This window comes from Brachycentrus maculatus, unplaced genomic scaffold (assembly GCF_059751285.1).
Source record: "Brachycentrus maculatus isolate JH-2025_06_01 unplaced genomic scaffold, ASM5975128v1 h1tg000061l, whole genome shotgun sequence".
Lineage (NCBI taxonomy): Eukaryota > Metazoa > Arthropoda > Insecta > Trichoptera > Brachycentridae > Brachycentrus > Brachycentrus maculatus.
The window spans coordinates 2817326-2832018 of NW_028280815.1; the positions used below are offsets into that span (position 1 = coordinate 2817326).

Genomic DNA, 14693 nt, shown 5'->3' on the forward strand with positions numbered 1-14693 from the left:
GATAACACTGCGTTTATAAGACACAGTGCCCTACGCACCATTGGGGTGCGGATAAGGGTTTTAAGAATAATATTTATCTCATTTCACTCTTCAAAGAATAACGGCTCCGGGGTGGTGATATTGAATGAGGGATGAAGATCCGAAGAAGTTAAATCATTAATATCCAGGGGTTTGAGAATAGTCTCCATGGCAAAAGAAAAGCAGCGATAATTGGTTGTTGAATAACTGATAGTGCATAAATTAAAATCCATGGAATTGTTTATAAAAGGCTTCCCGACTCACTATCGCCCAGTTAGTGGGTGAACCGGCCGGGATACTCCAAGTGTCAGCAGGTTTATTTGTGTCAGTTCACTCAGTTCGGGAACCGTTTATATTTCGGATAAGGTATCTATTTTTCTTTTTACAACAGCATACATTTACATGTTGCAAACAAAATATATATTTTTAATATTGTTAAGGCCCAGTAATCGATAGTTTTCTTAAAGAATCTTTAATTTTCCATTTTTTTGTTTTTTTTTTTGAGATCTCATCAAAGATGAAGAAGAATTTGGAAGTCTGGGCATTTACGGGGCTGCATAGGCTGGTTAAAGTGATGACGTTACACACGTGCAACATTCACCAATTCTACCCATTATTGACAACCACACTATTCAAATTCTTCGAAGTTCTATATATATATGGTATATATACATAATATATGAACCAATTTTGTAACATTGTTCTTGAATCACTAGAACTTCACCAGAGACATATATAGGTGATATGAAAAGAAGCTTTGTATTGAGCAGAAACTCTTTTATTAGTATGTGAGGTCCGAATCCTGAATTACAATCACACACGTGAAATTCCAGAAAATATCATTTTAGCTTATAATTTGACCAGATAATTTAATTGGCGATAATCCAGATTTGTGAACAAGTATTTGGACACACTTAAAATGTTTTACAATCTTAATTTTCATTAACCAGTTCCCAACATGAACATGATTAGGGCAATTATTTTGTATTACATTGATGAGTCCGAGTTCTGCTCGGCAAATCGTTTTCCAACTTGACGGTATTGCTTTTCCCGATCCAAATATATTTATATATTTGATTTTATTGTTGTTTCGACTTGTTGGTGACGATTTCCTACACTGACGAATTTTCTCGCTAAAATTTGACTGTTAAGTGGTTAAACCCAGGTAACATTAAACGTAATTGATTTTTTTTCTTCTTAAAACACCTTTTTGTACCTATTGAAAAAATAAGTTTCTCTTCGAAATGAATATATGGTTTTGAAAAAACGAGTTATTGAAAGGGAAAAGGAGTTTTATTTTTTTTAATAATCATTCTAAAATAATAATAATAGTTCTAAAAAAAATTGTGCGTGGAAACAGGGTCTCTTTCTGAGTTGGATGTTTGCGAGTTATTGATAACTGGGCTTTAAATATCGAATTCGTCTAAAATTTTGGATAACTGTAAAACAAAGTAAGGTTTCAACAAAAACGTTTTAAAATGTTTTTAATTTTTTTCTAAATCTAGTTTCGTGAAAATTATTGAATAAAACCTCTTTTTTCATAGATATTCAATATTACCCAGGACTAGTACCTGAAGCACAGAACTAACTACCTTGCCTTTATGTATGTGTGTGTGTATATATATATATATATATATATATATATATATATATATATATATATATATATATATATATATATATATTTATATATATATATATATATAAAAAAAAATGTATATATATATAAATATATATATATATATATATATATATATATATATATATATATATATATATAATGGAAAATCTATTTCTTTATTTAATTAAAACATAATATAATATTACAATATAAATGGGACTTCCAGTTCAGTAGTCAAACGCTTACTATTGAGCTGATTGTATTATGATACAAAATTTCAATAATTTAAAATAAAATCATTTCAATTTCTGTTACAATTAGTTTTTTTTATATTATGTATATAATTTATTTTTTTAATGTTTTTAAAAAATATATGAAAGTGATGTTGATACTAGAGATGCCTCGATTGACATCATTTTTCTCTCGAATGACATTAATAATAATATTTTTATCAAATTTAATTTCCGCCTTCAACGCTGTGATTTTATCATGGGACAAATTCTTTGAAAATTATACCAAAAGTTTGTTAAACTTATTCCCGTTTTGTAAAGTTCTCAGTTCGTGTGAGACTTTAAACGTTAAAAACTCAAATCTCAAACTTTACTTTGTCTGCTTTAAAAGCTGTGTTTTAAGAGATGATGTTTATAACCTTCTTTTAATTGTTTTTACAAAGCCTAACGAGGGGTGGGAAATTCATAAAAATGATAAATAGAAGACGTTAGGGGATGTCGCGATATATCAAATTGGCTAAAAATGTATTAAAATATTAATGCGTTTGAGACCCTAAATTCAAATTTCTTTTATGATTTTAAAAATAACTTTTCTAATAAATATTATATTCTATTTTGGTCTCTTTAGTGTAGTGGTTAGAGTATTTGGCTACCATGAGTCGGTCCCTGGTTTGATTCCCAGTGGGATGAAAATAAATATCAATGTTTTTTTTCCTCCGCACCGATGAGCAGAATTGATCACTTTGCCTTAAGGGAATACTTGCAAACATACAATTCAGTATGCGACCGGTTATACAAGGGGCGAGATGTGCTTTCGTGTACATTTATAATATTTGTTGGAATTAGATTTTTTTAGAATATTTATGAAATATATTTTTTTTAATTTTGTAACTCCTTACCTTTCATAAAGCTTTTCTTTTTCTTGTTCTTAAAACATAATTAATTTTGAAAAAAGACTTATATTTTCAATACAAAAATAGTTATTTTAGAAGAAAAAAATCAATTATGTTAATTGTTACCTGAGTTTAAAGAAAATTATGTTGCAAGCTATAGATTACTGGGCCTTAATATAAAACATTGTGTGAATATATAAACTATACAACAGAAAATTTACTTTTCCTTAGAAATCGATTTTTACGTACAATTTTATGAGAAAGTTTTTCTTCGAAACAAATATTATATATAGGTTAGTTATAGGCTAGGTTTTCGAAAAGAAAAGAGTTATTGAAGGTAAGGTTTTAAAAAAATTATAAAAATGTTTTCCAATAAATAATATCTTCTAAAAAAATGTGCGCAGAGACACGTTTGCGTGTTAAATTGTATATTTGAAAATACACCCTTAATGATTAGATTTACATAAAATTGTACGGAAAGTCTCCTATATTCCAGAAATAGTCTGTTGTACAAGTATTTATATAAAGTTTGTACAAAAACCCGTAGATGGAAGCATCTGTAGCTTCCGAAACTAGTCGTTAAAAATAAATATATTAGTCAAGTGGTAAAAAATAAGTGCTACTTTTACAATTTTGTCATGTCTTAACAAAGTGAATGCCGAAACAACAAATAAAATATTCATATGTGTAATGTATTATATTAAGCGAACTCAATTTCCCAGAGCTAATAATGGACATGTACCGATGACCCGGGCTTAACCCAGAGAGACCTCATCGGGAAAACAATACGGCCGAGTGCATGCATATGTTTAACCTTGTGTTCTTGACAATATCTTTTGTTTATAGTATGTTAATAGCGTAACACGCGTTTTGGTAATGAATTCAGCGAATTCAATTTTATACCTTTTGTGATAATCAATTAAAACGATTAAAACGAGTCACTGCCTGGTTTAAGTGATCACTTTATACAGTGTGTAAAATTCATCATTTTACTCAATTAAAGCAAATAAACAACTTATTATATTACTTATATTACTTAGAGAAATAAAATAACCTTGTTTTTTAATCCATTCACTTTTATTATTATATATATCAACCAACAAGTTTCGGAAACAACTTGTTGCCCTCTTAAGGGTTTGGTTTATAGCTTTATAAAATATTTATACAACTTTCTGAAATTTAAGTAATATAGTCAATCATGGGTAGAAAATATTAGGGAATAAAGAATGACCAAAAACATCTATGTGGAACTATTAGAGGATGCATGCTTCCGCACTGTTTCCCATAAAGATTTGAAACCCTGGTTTTAAAGGAAAACAATGGAAACTGCTACATATACAAGAGCCTTGCTCTTAAATTTAATTAATACCATCCCTCTGTATTTCCAAGTTTCCCAGTATCCACTGTGAAGACACTGGATTCCATTAGACCTCGATCTAAGAACATTATCGACGTTTATTCTGGCTTCGCGCTGGGGATTTTCCTGACCATTTTTCCCTCGAACCGACTCTTTTCCTCATTTCCATAGTTTAGCATTGTCCTTAATGAATTCACCGCGAGGGGTCATCACCCAACTTAGCATTTGAAATGGTAATCTTTGAATTATTGTTATAAAAGTGTCTGTATAATGTGGAACCGCCATTTGCATAATATTGTCAATACGAGTTATTTAACAGAGGTCAAAGTTGCGTTGGTACCCAAAACTGAGTGTTTGGAACCTTGGAACGAATATTAATTTAGCAAATGAATGGCATTTTACTCGTATCTTCAAGCTAAAATATTGTTTTATTTTTAAAACATTCGAACAATAAGAAATATTAATTTGTCTTTTCTACGTAAAAAGGATTTAAGTTAACAAAAAGAACACAGTACAAAAATATATTTCTGTAACGTCAGTCATCTTACATGATTTTTTTGACATTTTTGAAAATTTTCGCACAGGCGTTGCATTTGTTTGACATTTTCAGTTTTCAGTCTTTTAATATTGGCCGAGTGTTACCGGTTTTTGGATGAAAAATACAATAAATTTATAATTAAAACTCAAACTGACTTATTTTGAATAAACGAAACCATAGGTGAAATGGAAAATTCAATGTTCCCTCCTGTTCCCAACGAAATTAAAATAATATTTTAATTTAGCTAGAAGAAATTAAAATCCACTTATCGAACTATAAACCTTGTACATAATAATAATAATAATAAAACCCTTATCCGCACCCCAATGGTGCATAGGGCACTGCGTCATATAAACGCAGTGTTATCTTGATCGTTTACACATGAAGGAAAGGTGATCAGCCTTCCGCTTCAGGTACCAGTCCAGGGTAATATTGAATAAATATTACAGTGAAAAAATTCACTAATATTTATTTGAACCCCCTGGGAATCGAACCCGGGACCTCCAGAACGGTAGCTGAGCGTGCTGACCATTACACTACGGAGGCGGACAAATGTACATAAAGCAAAGGAAAAAATAATTTCAACTCCCATCTTTAAAAAAATACGTTTGTAGCACCGTACACGTGTGATAGAAGTGAAACTTCTCAGAAAATTAAAGAATAAGAGAGATAAAGAATGAAAGCATCTCGAAAGAATTACAATAATACAAAATTTACAAAAAAATCTTGTTTATTCAATACTTACACTCATTTATTGGTACTAAAAAATATGAGATATATGTCCGTGATTCAACATTTTCAAGCTAACGAGAAAATATTGCAGTTCCTGATTTCCACTTATCGTCATTGAAAATCATTGAAAATTACTCACAATCCTAACAAATGATGAATAGAAAAAAACAACCCTAACTCAAAACCTTGCACAAAGTCCTAATCATGACACAGAAAGACAACAACATAATCAACTTCTGAGCCATTACTATCCATCATCAGAATCCTAACTGTCTATCAAAACTCATCCCTTAGTTTTTCCCTCTACCTCCTTCCCTAAACTCCCTTTCTCCTTTGCCTTCCTTATTGTCATCAATTTGTAATTTATGTTTTTTGTAATGTTCAGGTACTATTTGCCCTCTGATTGCAAACAGCAAGGTAATCAAACGTTTTGACCAATATCACTAGTCTGTTTTTGGTTCGTTGGAAGATATTGCTTTTTAGCAATAAGCCCGCCAACGTACTTACTTCATTTTTATACACAAAGTTTTTTATTTTATTTAAAACCTTTATCCGCACCCCAACGGTGCATAGGACACTGCATCATATAAACGCAGTGTTATTTCGATCATTAACACATCTGCTTCAGGTATCCGTCCAGGGTAATATTGAATAAATATTAGAGTTAAAAAATCACTTATATCTATTTGACCCCCCCCCCCCTGAGAATCGAACCCGGGACCTTCAGAACGGTAGCCGAGCGTGCTGACCATTACACTACGGAGGCATTAAGTTTAAATCAATAAATAAATAAATAATAATGCAGTAGCTTACACAATGATAGCACCCTTACGATGTTATACAGTCATTTTGATCACACATCATCATTTAGAAATAACGTTCTTAAAATAGAAACAAGCTCTGCATGTACTATTTTACAAAATATTAATTGTGAAAAAATTGTTGCCACTTCAGATGGCTCCAACCCCCCACGGAGATGAGCAGAGGCGCCCCAAGGTGTGTCCCTCCGGGTACCGCCTGTCGCACCCCGCGCCCGGAGACGAGGTGGTCATCTCGGGCGCCGCGGGCTTCTTCCCCGACTCGGACAACATGATGGAGCTGAGGGATAACCTCTTCGACAAGGTGACGTTTCGTGGTCTATCATGCACTTGTACAGTCTTCTCATTATTCTAGTTCTACTTATAATACCTATACCCTTATACCCTTTAGTATGACTAAATTATATTGTATACCCACACACAGGCCATGCCTTTGTGGGATCTTTTTTTTCTAATTATATTTATATTTTTTTGTTTTCGAATTTATGCCACGTAATGCAAAAGAATTTAAAATAAAGAAGAAAAAAATCCAAGTACCGCGGTGACTCAAGTAGGTACCTCGACAAACAAGCACACTCGCCAGGTTACCCGCACTGGTTAACCTATTAGGTTGTTAGCCCTGCGTACGGAACGCTGGAAAGTCTATAAAAACCCGCGCCCCCGTGCGACGTTTCTCTTTCCTTCATCCGCCGCTCGAGACGCTTGCCGCCAGCAACTACGACCTTCGCGTGAGGAAATTATTGTCAACTAGATTCGGTAATTTTTATTGTTCTTAATAAATAGTTTTAAAGTCCTTACTTATATTTTCTTTTATAATTTAAATTAATCAACGTGATCTGTGATCAAGTAAATACGCTTTTCATTTAGGAGCAATATTTATACCATACCACAAAGTTAACAATACTTTTAATGTACAAAATATATTCTGATGAGTCTAAGAGAGCTAGGTAATCATACATCACATCACACATAGAATATTTAGTACCTAAGTTTCATTAAATGTACAAAATACTGCTTCTCTTCTTAGTCACGTACGCAAGTATTGCACCACAATTTACTACCATACTCTATACATGGGACTTGAAATATTATATTTTTATTCTTTTGCAATATTTTGAGTGTTTGCAAACTTTGCTTACAAATCTAGATTCGACTCCACTTAGGAATTATTTTATTGAAGAATATGGAAGTTTTTACAGGACTTACGACCTGTCATAAGCTGGTTTACGTGACCATTTTACACGTGTACCATTCGACATTCTAACCATGACCGCAGTACTAAAATTTCGTACTAAAGTTATATTTATCCTTCGATTGACACCTTTTTTCACATATATGCAGTTGAATAAGTTTTTTTACTAAGCAGAGATCTTTATGAGATGTATGTGAATATCCAGACTTCCATATTCTTCTACATCTATCCAACTTCATAACTCCAACTGTAAGTGGACAAACCCTGATTTGTTAACAAAGATTTAAACACTTCAAATACGTATTTAATACGTTTCTCTTTGTCTATTATCAAATGTCAGTTGATTTTAATCCAACAAAATAAAACGTTTGAGGACATGTTATAAATCAGTATTAATCAAATTATAGAAATAAGGTTAGCAACAGATAACCAATACCTAAATGAACATTACGCAAGATACTGTAACTATTCCCGCCCTTGTCAACACTCCCCATCACGATGGGGTCGGATACCGGTGCCAATACAGACTATTCGTTATCGAACCACGTTATGTAGAAACCATCCAATCCATAAATTAGCAAGCTGAGATAATTGCATTTATATATTTTTTTTAAATATAAAAAAATATTACATCATTTTGTTAAATAGTAGAGGTAAGGGTTGTTTTTACATTACTGTAAGGAAGCATTTTTTACTGTGAGTCATATTCAAAAATTTGATTGTTTCGTCAATAAGGTCAAAATTCTGTATTTCATTGGTTGGTTGGAAATGATCGTGGATGGTTTCAGCGAAATTATTTGTTTTTTTTTCTTCTACTTCATAATTAAACAAATCCACACCATATGCATTTTTCTACATTATTTCCATGCACGTAAATATATATTCGTAAAAAATGCTGAAAGTTGTCAACTCACTTGAATATTTCTAACACACCAAGTCCTACTAAAATTCATTTTTAAATCGAGCCTGCGATATGTGCAATGTAATGCTTAATGAAATAGACATCAATAATGTTTCTTTTAGTACGTTTAAGACAAATATTGTTGATGTCTTTTTGACTAGTTGATAAAGAAAATTTAATTTTTTTGTTTAAAAAAATTAATGTAAGTTTATTATATAGTTATACTTTTATGTACATTACAGTTTATTTTTATTAGATTACTTAAGTAAAAACCTGTTAATGGAATTTTATTTTTTTTTAATTTTACCATATCTTGTTATTTTTGTAAATATTCTGTGTTGTTTTTCTAATGAATAAACACATTTTTTCATAGATTTATTGGTTATAGGTCAGAAACAGTTCTCTAAAAAATATTACGTTGATCTTTTGGATTGCGTTGTATTCAGTAAATAAAAAAAATTACTTTTGAGTGCCACATATGCACACAAGTAAAACACATTAGAGAGTAAATATATTCCGACTTATCTGAAAAGGAAAACTTGTGAATCATGTATACCGCCAGTGACTACATATGCATTAGAGGCCATGGTTCTTCCAAAAAGAAATGCAGAGGATCTCAAATGCTCACAGCGGCCCATGGAAAGATCCATGCTTGGTATAAGCCTAAGAGATAAAATAAGAAACGAAGAAATTAGGAGCAGAACCATAAAAGCGGATATCATGGATCGTGTAGCAAGACTAAAGTGGCAATGGGCAGGATGTGTTGCAAGACAAGACTATAATTTGAAGATGGAGAAGACCTTGGGAGTACAAAAAAGGCGTGAAAAGACCTCAAAAAAGATGGTGAAAAGACGATATAGCCGCTGTGGGGTAAAAACTGACTGCAAACAGCAGCAGATCGAAAAAAATGAAAGATACGGAAGATGCCTATATCCAGCAGTGGAGGACAGAAAATTAAAGAAAAAGAAGACGAGTGATGAAGTAGAATTCGTCAAAAAGTGAAATTTTGAAAATTGTGTTGGGTGATTTCTGCATAACACGGTCCAATTGATTGTCGCGCTAAAGTTCGGCGAAGGAACCGTTCTCTTCGCACGAGTCGGCGGATAATAATTAGAGACTGGTAATTCAAAACAGCCCTCCGATATGATTGTGTAAACTCGATCAACTAGAGAAGATACTGTGAAATAGATAATCTTGGAAATTCGATATCTAACAAGGCGGGGTTAGACTGGCCCGTCGGGAAAATTCGGCGAAATTAAGCCAGTGAGATGGAATCCGTTTCTCACGTATTAAAAAAAACATACCATATCACTGTTTTTTAAAAAACAAATCCAATATTAGTACCATATCATTATTGTTTGAAAAACATGTCCAATATTCGTAATTTACTATTTCTAATTCGAGTTTAAATACTTAAATAGCCATATGTGACACATCGCTCACTCCTTTCAACAACGTCATAAATCAAAAATCGTCAATTTTCAGTTGTGCATGTTTTCGGAATGACCAGAAAATGTACTATATCCCAGCGAAAGAGGCATATTTTTAACTTAATATTTACCCGCTACAGGGCAGAAAATATTGTTTTTGCATTTAGAAGAAAATGTATTGTTTAATTATTTTTTTAAATATACTAAATATTTTTCAAATGGAGAAAAAACCTTCAGGTTTAACCTAAAAAAATCTATTGCACAGTAAAAAGTTCAATAAGTGCCTTGATATTTATTTTTAATACATTGTATTATATTTTAAAACGTTCTCCTGAAAAATCAAGTTTTTTTTATTTATGACGTTCTTGAAAGGAGTGAGCGACATGTGCGTCAAAACCTTGTATGTATAGATATTCGAAGGGAGATATAAGGAAGGAATGCATGAGTGTATTGAGTTGGTTTTGGACATGTGAATCGAATGAGTGTAGAAAAAATAGTAAAACAAATTTCATTTCGTTCATTTCTCTCTGCCGGCCGATGATTAGTTAGTTGGTTACATTTAAACGAGAAATACAACAAAAAATGGAAGAAAAAATATTTTAGTTTAAATAACAGAGCTAATGTAGCACTATCTCAAATTGTGACAAATCATTTAAGCATCTTTAAAAAATACAGAAGTTTTCTTGTTAAACAAATCATTGTTCATTTCAGAATTTTGTCGGTAGGCTAGTCTACACTTAGCCCAAACCGACCAAAATAGCATTATTAATACAAAGTTTTAAGTGCCTCAGAGATTTTGCACAGCTTTAGATTCAATAAAACCTTGTTTTACAGTTACACTTTGGCAATATCAATTTGCTGAAAGTTATAAATAAGTCATCAGTTAAATTAATTAGTCAATAACAATCCGATATTATTATCATGGCTGATCATTCACATGATATGGTATGTCCTCCATTGATTAAATTGTAATTGTATTACAGTAAACCCCCCTATAAAGTTGACATAGGTACCCCTTTACCTTAGGAAACTTTATAACGTGTTAATGTTTTAAATTGTATTTTAACATTTAAACTAGCATAAATGACAAATAAAATTGAAATTGATTTTTCCAAATCCTTGTAATGAGATGTCAAAAAGTTTGAATATACTAATTGTGCCAAAAATAGCTAAATATTATTTAATATAAAGTGTATTTTTTAACCGCTGGACTTGATGGTCCTAAGAGAGAACAATAAATATGGACCAAAGGCCAAATAAAGGAATGGGTAAATGGTCAAGAGTTAATAGTGGAAAAAGTGTGAAAATCTTTATGTTAAAAAATATAAAAATAATAAATGTAAAAAGAACTCTACTGACAAGACACTAAATGGTGGCTTGGTGGGTCATTGCAAGAATAATATGTATATATATGAATTGATGAACGTATGTTTATATTGATAAACAAATAAATGGAGAAGAAAAAACATAAAACTTTATTTTAAAAATTTATACTCAACAATATTTTTGAACAAAAATGTACAAATAAAAAAAAAACAGTTAATAAGCTTTGGTGTTGCAGGTAATATAAACCAATATATGGTTTCGGCGAATTTATAAAAAAATACGTGTAAACATACGAATGTTTAAGAATAGACAATTTAAATTCCGTTTCATGAATGTATTGTTATGTCTGTTGTTAATTCACAGTGGGTATATAAACGCAAATACTTTGTACGTACATATTGTTCAATCAGAATAGACCCCTCTCCACCCTCCTGATGACGTGATGCTGTATCAATATTATCCGATATAACCGCAGTCTGGTCTATTCTGATCGATCCCTTGATCAACTAATCCCTGTCTCGGAATTCTGATTGTTCGTAACATAATATCATGCATAATGTCCAACGGAAAGCGTACACGGTGGGCCGTAATAACGGGCGAATTCGAAATTATTGGAAAACAGTCACGTTTTCGTCATTTATTGTCACCATTTTAAGGTAAATTTCAGTTTAAAAAAAAGAGCATTTCACCTGCGAACCATCATTATAGCTAGTTCGTCATTTAATTATATCATCAACCTGTTTCATAATTTTCCCGTTTACCAATATTTCACACCCAGATCTATATTCATCTATTTTTTAGATCTTTATTCAATCTTTTACTGATGATTTTTGGGATGTTCAAAAATCATAATTTTGTATTTGCTAACATTCATCAGTAAATCACTTTCTTTGCACACGTTACACACTTTTGTTACCAACTTCTGCAGGTTTTCTCTCCTATCGGCAAGAAGAACAACATCGTCAGTATACAAAAGGCAATAGAGAGTCAAATTGTTCATACTAGCTCCAACATTCAAAACTTTCAGTTTTTTTATGCAATTATCCGTGTATTTTACATGGATATTTGCAAGAAAGAACTATATATATGAATCTTTACAAAATGCAATTCACACACTACAAGAAAACATTCATAAAACCCCACCATCAAAAACGCAGAAATTTACCAAATAAAATAAAAAATGTACCACGTTTCGTCGAAGAAACTATGAATATTTAGCATAAAATCTCTATAACCTCTTCCTATTATCCTTAATCGTAAATTAACTCCAAAATGGCAAACCTTCGATTTGCAGGTGGATCTGATCTCCGATGACGATAGACGATGGAAGCTGGCGCATCCGGAGATTCCGCAGAGGACGGGGAAGATCGTCCACGTCAACCGGTTCGACGCCTCCTTCTTCGGGGTCCACTTCAAGCAAGCCCACACCCTGGACCCCATGTGCAGGATGCTACTGGAGAAGACGTACGAAGCTGTCATCGACGCAGGTAAGCTTTTTTAATATGTGATAAATTTTGGTTACATGTAACGATATGTCATTTTTAATTTGGCATAGTCTGTCATATCATGTCGTTTGGGAAACACCATCTTAAAATTTGCTTTTAGTTTTTGTTCGATCAAATTCAAAAACTGAAATAAGTAACAAATTTTGGCGAAGAAGAGAGTTTTATATTTACATTATAATTTAATGACTTTAATTTAATTTAAATGAATTTAATTTAATTTAATTTAATAACTGTATTACTGTATGCTGTAGTTTATTTTATATTTTCCTTGATGTTAGTTAATTATAATCATCGTTTTGTTCTCCGATATTTATTTATTGATTTTGTTTGTTAGGGTAAAATCCTTCGTAAACGAGTGATAAAACTCAGTTCGATTTTTGGATTTGATTCACTGAACACTAATTAGTACACCAATTTGGTTGTATAATGCACATTTGTAGCTCGTGATATATAGAAACAGAGGAAAATCGAGGAAAACTTGGCGTTAGCAAGTATTTCAAATACACGAGAGTGGTCAGGTAAAGTCGGAATAATCGTCTGGTATGTATGAGGAGATAGATAAAGACAGAGGATTGCTTATTTATTGTAACTGCAGACAGTTGGTAGAATTCCATATTGAATTGTTCGGTAATATATCCAAAATTAAACAAGGTTTATTTGGTTGAATTCTACATTTATTTATGTATATGTTAATACGTGACGCGTTTCGTATTCTTAGGACATTATCAAGTGTTTTATAATATCCTAAGAAGACGAAACGCGTCACGTATTAACATATAAATAAATAAATGTAGAATTCAATTGAATAAACCTTGTTTAATTTTGGATACCCAACAGAGGATTGCCTCTGCCCGTCCCTGTGGGGAAACGGCATGATCTATACATGTATATAGAAAAGAACTTAATGCTACTTTATGTACTTATTGTTGTCCATTTTGTTGTCAGGTATTAATCCTCGGCATCTGAAGAACACAAAGACCGGCGTCTTCATAGGAGCCTGCTTCTCGGAGTCCGAGAAGACCTGGTTCTACGAGAAGATGCAGGTCAACGGCTTCGGCATAACTGGGCGAGTATTCTCATATTAATTAATGATATTCCGGGCTCCTGAAATAACACCCAAAGGGATGAAAAGTGTATGAATAAGTCCTTTGTAAGCGGAAACATGGCCCGGCTTGCGATCCCTGTATCAAAAATATCCTAAAACAATACCGTTTGAATTACACAAACTATTATATGGAAATGTTATGTGTTTATTTTACCAAATATATATATACATATCATTTTGAGTGCGTCCATATATATATATATACTTGTTCTCAAATCTAGGTTTCTCCACTTTCTTACAAGAGTGTTGGATAGGAACATTATCTTCAAAAATAACATGATAAAACAATATTTACATATTATATTTCGTATGATATTGTCTGCCTCTGTAGTATAGTCGTAAGAGCGTCGGCTACCGTACCGGAGGTCTCGAATTCGATTCCTAGGAGACACAATAAACATAAGTGAGTTTCACAAAAATATTTATTTGGCATATACATCTCTGAAGATGACATAGTTCTTGTCGACATCGGTTGGAGAAAAGTACCTTCAATAAAAGTGGTTAAAATCAAAGTTTCAGTTTTATTTTATAACATTTTATAAAACGTGCCACAAAGTATCTGCGAATAAACAATCAAGAAATAAAGACAGTGTTATTGGCAGGGACTAGGAGATATTCTGAATTTCAATGTTGTATTTTATGTAAAAGAAAGATTTTTTAAAAACAATCAATCACGTTAGCTTTACAAAAGAGGAAAACAAAGCGATACCTAGAATCAGAATTACTCGAACAAAAAGCGGAAATTTGATTCGTCTAGTGGATATCCAGTTTCTAGGAATAAACTATTTTTATATTAAATTCTTCTCACGAATTTCATCCCGCGGCAGCTTTGAACTCACGTATTATATCATATAGTTATGTGAAATTTAATATCTTTAGATAAACAGTCAGTGGCGTGCGTCTATACAGGCACATAAGCAGTGCCTACCTTATTTTCGTGCTAAACTGCGCTTCATGGTATTCAATATTGATGTAAATGTCAGAAACTGGGTGAAATAAATATTTTTATCCATATTTCAACGTAGAC

At 32.2% G+C, this 14693-nt stretch overlaps 1 protein-coding gene across 1 annotated transcript in view; it reads left to right on the forward strand.

Annotated features, from left to right (window-relative positions):
* Positions 1–296: 296 nt before the first annotated feature.
* Positions 297–14693, forward strand: part of FASN3 (Fatty acid synthase 3) — a 50684-nt gene continuing 36287 nt past the window's right edge. The window contains exons 1-4 of the mRNA XM_088256451.1: positions 297–384; positions 6344–6511; positions 12351–12543; positions 13507–13627. Coding sequence (XP_088112577.1) covers positions 6344–6511; positions 12351–12543; positions 13507–13627 — 482 coding nt within the window. The 5' untranslated portion in view covers positions 297–384. The remainder of the gene's footprint in view (positions 385–6343; positions 6512–12350; positions 12544–13506; positions 13628–14693) is intronic.